Genomic DNA, 10,233 nt, shown 5'->3' with positions numbered 1-10,233 from the left:
AGCATCACTTGGAAGCTGACTGTGCTGACCAATCGAGAACCAGTAGCGGCCACGGGCACCTATGCGTAGCTTGGCTCAGTCCCCTGGGCATAGCGATGAATGAAGGAACGAACGGATAGCTGAATGCAGATGAATGAGTGAACGCGGACGCCGACAGGAAGCGGAGCTTGTCCCGGCCGCTGCGGGAGCGCCTCGGGCCAGGGGCCTGCGGTGGCAGCCGGGCTGCGGCCGGCAGCAGGTGCGCAGCAGCGGGGCCCGCGCCCGCCACCCCCGCCCCGCAGTGGTACGCGCCACTCCGCGCGCCGGGAGCCGCTCGACGCGAGCTGTCTTGAATGGAAGGCGCCGGGGCCGGAAGTGGAAGGGACCACTCGGCACAGTGAGGAGGGGAAACGCGAGCGCGCCGCCTCTTCATTGAGGAGCACAAGCGGTGAACATGGAGTTCCATGTGCGTCTTATGTAAAAAGAGTGACGGGTGCTTCCACCAATGGATGCGTGGCACACGCTGGTCCGGCCCCTTCAATATGCAGATGAGGTGGAGCCGCGACCAATGGGGCGCCGCGAGGGCGGGCACAGCGCGTTTGGTCACGTTTTCCACTATGTGAGAGCGACTAAGGCAGCCGGTGACCGGCTGACGGACCGCGGCTGAGGTGACTGAGGCGGCTGAGGGCTGAGGTGACTGAGGGCTGAGGGCCGCGGGCTGAGAGGGCTGAGGGCTGAGAGGGCTGAGAGGGCCGAGGGCTGAGAGGGCTGAGGTGACTGAGGGCTGAGAGGGCTGAGGGCTGAGGGTCGAGGGCTGAGAGGGCTGAGGGCTGAGAGGGCTGAGGTGACTGAGGGCCGAGGGCTGAGAGGGCCGCGGGCTGAGAGGGCTGAGAGGGCTGAGAGGGCTGAGGGCTGAGAGGGCTGAGGGCTGAGGCGGCCGGTCATGGACTTGGCAGTGAGTGGCACGGTGCCCGGGCGGCGGGGACGCGGGCGCTGTCGGCAGCCGCTGGCCTCTTACGTAACGGACTTGGGGGACCCCGACCGGCCTCGGCTTCGCGTCTGGGAGGGAGAGTCTGTGAGGTGGGCGGCGGTGTGCCCACTTGGCGGATTGGCAAACTGAGGTCCTCCCAAGAGGCTCGACCACCCCGGGTTGGGAGCTTGGCGGAGCCTCTTGGGGGCTTCGTCCTGACACCCCAGCCGTTCCTCCCCGAGCCCCCCGCCCCAGGTGGCCAGCCGATCACCTTGTGTGTATCCCCTGTGCCCACGTGGGGTGGGCACGGTCACTGCACGGCCGGCCGCCTCCTCCAGGGAGGCCAGGCTTTGCGTCAGTTACACAAAAGGAACCTGCGTGGCCATCTCACTGACACGCAGAGGCATGGGCACCCTGGGGCACGGAGCCCGCTGCTGGCGGGCACACCAGGGCAGGGCCTGGGCAGAGGCCCCTGAGGGCCTGCAGTTGGACGGGCACAGGGAAGAGGGCGGATCCCTGCCACCTGCGGGTCCCGCCCTGTGCTCAGAGGGCACCTGGGCTGGGTCCTGGCCCCGGGCAAGGACGGGTCTGCACGCGTGGTCAGAGGGGAATGCACGCATGCTCAGAGGGGTCTGCACGTGTGATCAGAGGGGTCTGCACGCGTGCTCAGAGGGGTCTGCACGCGTGGTCAGGGTCACCTGGGCTGGGTCCTGGCCCCGGGCGAGGACGGGTCTCCATGCGTGCTCAGAGGGGTCTGCACGTGTGGTCAGAGGGGTCTGCACGTGTGGTCAGAGGGTTCTCCACGCGTGCTCAGAGGGGTCTGCACGTGTGGTCAGAGGGGTCTGCACGCGTGATCAGAGGGGTCTGCACGCGTGGTCAGGGTCACCTGGGCTGGGTCCTGGCCCCGGGCGAGGACGGGTCTGCACGCGAAGGCTCTCCCCGAGCAGCGGGCGCAGTGCTGTGTGAGTCATCTCCCCACTTGGTGTAACTATCAGGAAGAAAGGGCCCCCCTGCTTCCAGAGAGAGCTGAGTGCTGGGCCGGCGGGGATGTGTCACTGTCGTCTCCGTGTGATTCAGCACAGCCCTGGCTGGTGCCAGCCGGCAGTGGGCACAGCACAGCCAGGCTCCTGGTGCTCTGCTTGGGGCCCCTGTGGCTTGCAGAGGAGTTCCCCCCTCGACGGGAGGCAGGGACGGGTGAGCGTCCCCTGGGGAGGCCCAGCTGCACACATGGACGTGTCCTGGAGGCCGCCCCTGTTTTGGTGCTTCCGTCACCGTCGCAGGCTCCGCTGGGCAGGGATGGCTGCCCGGGCCTCTTGGCGCTTAGTCACAAGGAAGCGTCAGGCCTGATGCTGATAACTGACCTGCGTGCCCAACCCTGGGGTCCTGTGGAAAGGTGCCCACCTGCCCACTCAGGGCAGCACCGGGGCAGGGGCCTCTGCTGGCCTTGCCTCCACGCCTGAGGGCTTTCCTTGGGACATGGCCTCATTTCAGGTGCGTGTTCATTGTGTGCGTGTTTAGCGCCAGCCGTGGCAGGGGCCTCTGGCGCAGTGGGAACGAGGTGCCCGGGGCTGCCATCCATACCTGAGCCGCTGACATCAAGGCCTGGCTCCACACCCGACCCCGCCGGCTGCCCGTGCTCGGCTGCCTGGCTCCAGCCCTGCCTGGCCCTGGCTGTGTCGGGCGCTGGGAGAGTGGAATAGCAGGTGGACACCTCTGCCTCTGCTCTCTCTCTCTACCTTTCAGAAAATTAAGACCTGAGTTAGAAATTTGCTGCCGTGGTTCTGAGTGCAGAGCAGAAGGGGCACAGGGAGGGAGTGCATGCTGGGGCCAGGGCCGCGCGTGGCAGTCTGCAATTCCCCAGCAGAGGGGGTTGCCGTGTGCCCTTGAAGGGCTCTGTCCTCCTGAGAGGGACCGAGCTCTGAGTGCCCGAGGGAGCAGTGCTCGGTGCAGGAGAAGCCGCTTCCTGCAGAGCCGCCCCAGCACCCAGACCTGGCGCAGCCGAGCCCCCTGCAGCTGGACAAGGACTGGCCTCGCGGCCCGCTGCTGCTCCGCGCTGGGGGCCCTGCTCACATTTTCCTGCGGTCCAGCCGTCGCCATGGAGAGCACGGCTGTTTATTCAGCAGGACAAACATTTTCTCCAGATTACAGCAGGCTGGCCTCCAGGAGTTGGCTCCTACCAGGAAGCAGGAAACGTGGTTAACATTTGGGTTGTAAAACACCGCCCTGCCAGCTGTGATCCCTGTTACGTAAAGTTACAAAACAGGGAGGATAGGCCAGGCTGGGGGACTTGGAGGGTGTGCAGTGTCCTGCTGTTCATGTGGGTGCGGGTCCCATGAGCCGACAGCAGGCCTGGACCTTCCAGGGAGAGCTTCCTGGGCCCTTCTAGGCCTTTCCCTTTGGCTGCCTTTTGGTCAGTTTTCCACAGGAGACACGCTGCTCTGTGGGGCAAGGCCGTTGGGTCCCACAGTGCCATGAAGCTGTGCTTTCCGTGCCCTGGTTGTGTTCTGAGTGTCTGTGGATAGGGAGAAGGTGCTGGAATGCCCCTCCCCGCCAGCCATTTCCTCCCTGTGGGCCCAGGCTCCAGGAGGTCGTGTTTTCTGAATGTCCTTGTGTCTGCCAGCCACGTAGCAGGGGGGTGTCCAAGAGCCCACTCGGGGATTTGAGCATAACCCCTGTTTAAGTCCAGCTGTTCTCACAGGCAGAGCCCAAGGACGCAGGTGCACGGGGAGGGCGGGGCTGCAGGGGCGGCCCCAGCTTCCCACAGCCCCTCACAGCCAGGCTGCCCTGGCCCCTGTGGGCTTGTGCTAAGTGCTTCTCCCTCTAAATACAAGCGAGGATTCCCTGTCTCTCTGTGAGACTTGTGCTGCCCCATCTGCCCCTGCGGTGACACATGGTGGGCAGTCCGTGCTTGCCACCTCACTGTGCCACCTCAGCCAGCGGGAGACAGGCACTGTCATGGGTTAGGTGCTCCCTAAGATGGGTGAGGTGCTTCCCACTGTGAGTGAGATGCGTGCCGTGGGTGAGGTACTCCCTGTCTTGGAGGATGCTCCTTGCTGTGGGTGAGGCGCTCCCCACCATGGGTGAGGTGCTCCCTATCTTGGAGGAGCTCCCCGCGTGAGTGAGACCCTTCCTGTCATGAGGGCAGGGAGAGTGAGTTGCAGAGAGACTGAGGAGTCTGGCTGAGGTCACACAGCTGGACAAGCCTGGACCCAGGCGAGATGCCCGCCCCCAGCGCTCTGCTGCTGCCTCCAGTGGGCATGCTGACCCGCTCAGAGCAGGAAGGCCTGGCTGCTTGTCGGGGGTGGGAAGGTGGGGCCCCCAGGGCGGGAGGGGAGGCAGACGAGGGAGGCCCTTGGCTCCCGAGAGGGCTCCCTGTCCCTGGCCACCCTGCCCAGATGTTGGGCCTAGTGTGTGTCAGGGCCACACGCGCACACACACAAGCTGCCAGTGGCTCCCTTCACTTGGGGCAAAGCCAGCCGTGCCTCTGCCCTGCCAGGCACTTGGTGATCCGGCCGGCTCTGCTGCAGCCTCGTGCACGCAGGCCTACTCCCAGTAGGACCCTGGTTCCCACTGTCCCCTCCCTGCCTCGGGTCTGTCTGGGTTTGAGTTCTCACCACAGCAGTGTGAAGCAAGGTGTGAATGCCGGTGTCATCCTGGCGTAGCAGAAGGGAGGAGCGGAAGGGAGGCAGCAAGCCCCAGACGCGCACACACCGGAGGGCCTCACTGGCCATGCTGGAGGACCCGCTGGCCGTCTGCCTCTTGGGGTCCTGTCAGGAAGGGAGGGAGTGCCCCCACACAGCCGGTACCCAGAGCACTGGGAGCGGAGTGACTCCCAGCTTCCCCCATCTCCTGGGGTCAGAGTTCACCCCGGAGAGCAGGCTCTTCCCGTCACGGGGGAAGCGAGGGCCCATGCGCTGACAGTGCTGCTGCCTCTGGTGTGCAGCCAGGGGCAAGCGTGAGGAAGGAGCAGCTGGCCGCCGGCATGGGGGACTGAAGTCCACGGGCTTTGTCCAGCACCTGCGGTACCTGAGCCTTCCCTGGGCACCCGCTTCCCCATAGCGCCTACGTGATTTCCCTGCTCTGTCTGCTCTTGCATCGCACGCGCCTTGTGTCTTCCCCTTAAGGCAGGAATGTGTTTGTCCTACCGTCTGCAGGAGGCAGTGAGCAGGTGAGCGGAGACCGGATGTTGGGGAGCAGCACCAGCCGTGTGAAGGGCCCTCTTACTGCTCTGGCACCTAGTCCATGGTTGTCCTATAGTCCCTGAGCAGGGTACTCGGTGCCCTGCAGCGTGATGGCCTCAGTGGCCTTGACTCACTCCTCCCTCAGGAGTGGAGTAGACCATGCCAGTGCTGAGGGGAGGCAGGGAGGTGACATCTTATCAGGGTGCCTGCAGTGAGGGTGCCGGACACGAAGGGCACCGAGTGCAAGGTCTCTGGAGGCCACAAGGCCAGGGCAGGTACAGGACACTGCCGGCCGGTGGGACCCAGGCTGTGTGTGCCAGGGCCGTGCTCCGGGCATCGGCCTAGTGAGGATGGCTTTACCTTGCCAGACCCCCTCACTGCTCTGCTGAGCACAGCCAGGCCAGGTGGAGGCAGAGGCCCCAGGTGGGGCTGAGGCTGCGCCTCCCCAGGTGGTGGTCACACTGTGACCAGCCTCCTGCCAGAGGGCTTTCCAGGGCTCTGCCATTGCACGCCCACTTGTTGGGTACACGTTTCTCTGCCTTCAAGTCAATATAGCGAGACTATATTTATTTATTTTTAAAGATTCATTTTATTTATTTGAGAGAGTTACAGAGAAAGGGAGAGACAGAGAGCTCAGATGGTCGCAAGGTCCTGGGCTGGGCCAGGCTGAAGCCACGAGGTAGGAGCTTCCTCCATGGCTCCCACATGGATGCAGGGACCCAAACACTTGGGCCATATTCTCCTTTCTCAGGCACTAGGAGCTGGGTTGGAAATGGAGTAGCAGGGACTTGAACCGGTACCCGTATGAGATGTTGGCACTGCAGCCAGTAGCTTAACTGACTAAACCACAGCAGTCTGGGAGACTGTTATTACACCGGCCTGCAGCAGAGGCCTCTGTTCTCGACCAGCAGTCAGTCCTGTGACACTTGGTAGCCTGCAGAAATAACCTTGTCCTTCGCTCTTGGCTGATACCAGGGTTGGTCCTTCCACGTGTCCCTTTGCCCTGCTTTGTCCTTGGCTCCAGCTGTGTCCCTCTGTCGCAAGGGTGGCAGGGGTCTGCCACATTGGCTGGCATCCTCGGGAGCAGTTAGGTGCTGGCGCCGCCCTCAGCTTCCCTTACATACACATTACAGCCACAGGCAGTGCTGTATGCTGCCAGGCACTATGGGGACCCTTCGGGCTTTCCGCAGCTGTGGACATGTGGCATGACCGCTCCCCTGTCAGTACTCCAGTCTCCAGCCATTTCATGGGGACTGGAGGAAGAAGAGGCGAGAAATGTGTCTCCCCGCATTCTGCCTTGGGGGTGGGGAGGGAGACCGAGCTACCCCCACATAAGAGGAACAGTGCCACGCCAGCCTGTCAGTGCACGGCATGAACGGGGCGTGGAATCGGGGTCCTTCCTGTGAGGGCTGGGCTGGAGACCAGCACACCTGCTGGCACAAGTTGTACAAGGCTGTGCTGCCTGTGGCCTGTGCAGTGGTCATGCACTGGTGCCAGCCAGGTCTGGCTGCACCCTCCCAGCCATCCCAGCCCCACCTCTGCCAGCCCCAGTCTGTTCAAGGAGCGTGTAGAAGCCACAGAGCCCCTTCTGTGTTCTGGGGACCTAGCCAGAGACAGCAGGCCGTGGCCTCCCAGGGGGTGGGCAGACTGCAGGGCAGGAGGATAAGCAGAGGCTATATTCTGGGGCCTTGGGTCCCTCCATCACTCACCCCTTTGCCAGCCACTGCAGTCCCCACAGCCACACCTGCTGGAACCTTGCTGGGGACATTGCCCAGGTCCTCCTTATTTGACCTAGTGGCATGTAACAATCCCTGGGTCTCTTGATGGGCCCATGTCCCATGCCCAACCCAGCTTTCCCACTGTGCCTTCCAGGGTCAACTGTGGAGACCTTTCCTTTGTCAGCCTGTCCCCAAAGCACTAACATTCAAGCTCCCAGCTAATTTGTACAAGGGCAATGTTGGGGACCTGGTCCCCAGGGTACCTCAATGGTTGCCAGCCATTTTCTGGGCACGCTAACGCTGCCTTGCCACTGTGCTATTCCATTGTGCACACCTTCTAATGCATGAGCCCCCAGCGCTGGACCATGCCTCATGGAACCTCATTGTCCAGGCTCCCTGTGGCTGTCGCTGTGCTGCAGTACCCAAGACCTCCCTCCCTGGGGGGGCCATAGATGTACCCTACGTCCTGCCACTTTTCTGGGGGACTCAGTATTCCTCCCAAAGCTCCCTGTGCTTGGGGAGTACCATTCATACTCTGGGGTGCCCTCTTTCAGGCTGAGGCCACCTTGTCCTCCGGTGTCCTGTTATGCTGTCACAGGCAGCTGGGTCAGCAGGGACAGGCCCGTGTCCTCTGCGTGACCAGTCCCAGCGGCCCTGCTCTGTTGGGTAACTGCACTGCTCTTCCTGGTGGCTCTGGGGGCCTGTGCATGCTTGTTTCAGTGCTGGACAACTTTGCTCCCATTTTCCAGGTTGATTCGGGAGCCCAACATGAATGGCTACATGGAATTCCGTCCCAGCCCTGGTCACCCCCACCTGGAGCCCCTGGAGCCCCAGCCTGCCCAGGCTCCTCTCCAGGAAGACATGGACATGAGCAGCGGCTGCAGTGGAAACGCAGCCCATGAGAACTGCTCCACGGGGCAAGGCTTGCGTGGCAGCAGCAAGGAACTGGGCATGGTGCTGCAACAGCCGGACGCCTGTCACGGGTAGGTTCAGCTCTGGTCACCCCAAGGGTGGCTGTAGGCCTCCTGTGTGTCATTTCCATGGGGGAGATGGACTCTCCTGTGTTGCGGGTCTGCATTTCCCAATACTTGGCTCTCAGGAAACTAAGGGTTTTGTGTGTTCCTGTGCTCCCTGCCTGGCCCAGGCAGTGCAGGATGGACCTCTAGTCGCCTGAGCTGTGCTTTCTCTGCTTGTTGTCACAGTCCCGCTGCCTTCAGCCTCATGATGGCAGAGTCTGAGCACAACCCCTACAGCAGCGGCTGCAGGTAAGCCCCACCTCCCTGAGCCTTCCACGTGTGGGGAGACCTGCAGTTGTGGGTTTGCTTTCTCAGAGTGATATGACTTTTGAATCTCTGTGCAAGCCCATTAGCCTGCACACTTTATCCACGGGTGTCCATCCAAGTGTCCCTATAGCCTGTGCACTGTGTCTGTTGGTGACCAGCTGAGTGTCCCTGTAGCCTACACTCTGTCCGTGGGCATCCAGTTGAGTGTCCCTGTAGCCTGCACACTGTGTCCCTGGTGTCCAGCTGAGTGTCCCTGTAGGTGACTCCTGGGGCTCCTGCCAGCTTGACACCTTGCCTGAGTCTTGGACATATTTGTCTGGAACATTTTTTGCCCATCTTAGTAGTTAGTGACCACTATACCATTTCCATGTCACCTCTGAGGCAGATCCAGCTCATAGTCCTGAGTCCTCTCTGCTACCTGCACCCATCAGCAAGTGCCAGCTGCCCTGTCTTCCCCCCAGACATGTCCTTATGCTTGAAGACCCTTCTCAGAAAGCCCCTAGCTCTCCCCTGAGCTCATGGTCCACCTGTGTGTCCCAGGGAGTTGCTATCCTGGGGTTACCTATGCCTCCAATCCTTTTCTTGATGATGCAGTTTTTCGACCAGGGTGTGTAGACCAGAATCTCTTCATGGGTGTAGTTTTAAAAACAAAAAAACACTATTTATTTGGATAATACTTATTAATTTGAAAGGTATAGTTACAGAGAAAGAGGGGGAGAGATTGTGCATCTGCTAGTTCACCCCAGATGTCCACTGCAGCTGGACTAGACTGAGAACGCCAGGAGCCTACAACTCCATTCAGGTCTCCCCCAAAGGTGACAGGGCCACCTTCCCCTGCTGTCCCAGGTGCATTTGCAGGGAGCTGGATCAGAAGCAGAGCAGCTGGGACTTAAACTGTTGCCTGCGTGGGATGCTGACACTGCAGGTGGTGGCTTAACCCTCTGTGTTGCACAGTGACTGCAAAGTCGCCTGGCAGTGCCTGCAGCCTGTGTTGACTGCTGTAGCTGGTGAGGGAGCTCCTGCCTGCAAAGGCTGAGACTGATATAGACCTGCTGAGAGCCCCCCAGACACACTGCCCGGCACGTCTCCTCAGGAGGGGAAAGCAGGGAGCAGCGTTTCATGTCTCTCTCTGTCTTGCATTCCACAGTAGTGAGCAGTCTGCCAAAGCAGACACACACCAGGAGCTGATCAGAACACTGAAGGAGCTCAAGGTCCACTTGCCAGCGGACAAGAAGGCCAAGGGCAGGGCCAGCACCCTGGCCACCCTGAAGTACGCCCTTCGGAGTGTGAAGCAGGTGAAAGGTGCGGTCCCCGCGCAGCTGTGCAGACCCCCGCAGCACACTCTACCCCGCGCCCCCAAACTGCAGCTCACTCATTCCTCAGTCAGTAGGAGGAGGTGCCACAGTCTGACAAGGCCACGGGGGCTGAAAGTCTCTCAAGGTAGACAACGAGGGGCACAAGGTGTCTACAGCACAGACCTGCCATAAAGCTGGTGGGCTCTGGCCAGAGCCTGTTCAGGAGTTCTGGGCTCGGGCAGGAGTTGGGCAAAAACAGAGCACTGTGCTAGCCCTGTCAGCATGCAGGCACAGTGAGGGGGGCATGCCCCAGCCCACACCTCCAGGCACTGAGCCCCCATGGAGCCTCACACGGCCCTGCTCACACTGTCCTGACCCGTGGTCGCTTCAGCCAGGCGGGAATTGCCACCCCCTCACATGCACAGCTGGGAGCTTAGACACTGCATCCCATTGGCTGTGTGCTTGGTGGCAGGGTAGGAAGGAGCTGTTGGTGCTGGTCAGTGGTGAGCTGGACCAGTACTTCATGTGAGGGGCACGTGCAGAAGCCCTGGACCATATACAGCAGTTGGTAGGCATGCACTGCTGGCCCCACGTGCCACCACACCACCCAGCTCAGCTGCTGCCCTAGCCCACAGAGCACAAGTCCTGTTAAATCCCTCCTGAGCCTGGGTCACCCTCCTGCTGCTGCTCTTCCTCCAGGCAGAGCCCATGCCTGCGGATCTCGGGTCCATGACAGGTGGAGCCTGCTGCCCTCCTGAGTTCCTCACAGTGCCATGTGCATCCTCTCTACAGCTTATGACCCCCCCA

At 61.6% G+C, this 10,233-nt stretch overlaps 1 protein-coding gene across 1 annotated transcript in view; it reads left to right on the top strand.

Annotated features, from left to right (window-relative positions):
* The first annotated feature begins 593 nt into the window (after positions 1–593).
* Positions 594–10,233, top strand: part of PER2 (period circadian regulator 2) — a 37,961-nt gene continuing 28,321 nt past the window's right edge. Inside the window, exons 1-4 of the mRNA XM_040972437.1 lie at positions 594–672; positions 7,598–7,831; positions 8,051–8,113; positions 9,279–9,433. Of these exons, the coding sequence (XP_040828371.1) occupies positions 7,617–7,831; positions 8,051–8,113; positions 9,279–9,433 (433 nt within the window). The 5' untranslated portion in view covers positions 594–672; positions 7,598–7,616. The remainder of the gene's footprint in view (positions 673–7,597; positions 7,832–8,050; positions 8,114–9,278; positions 9,434–10,233) is intronic.

Source organism: Ochotona curzoniae, unplaced genomic scaffold (genome assembly GCF_017591425.1).
Source record: "Ochotona curzoniae isolate NIBS_2020 unplaced genomic scaffold, NIBS_Ocur_1.0 contig_2294, whole genome shotgun sequence".
NCBI classification, from domain to species: domain Eukaryota; kingdom Metazoa; phylum Chordata; class Mammalia; order Lagomorpha; family Ochotonidae; genus Ochotona; species Ochotona curzoniae.
This window is presented reverse-complemented; position numbering and strand designations above follow the sequence as displayed.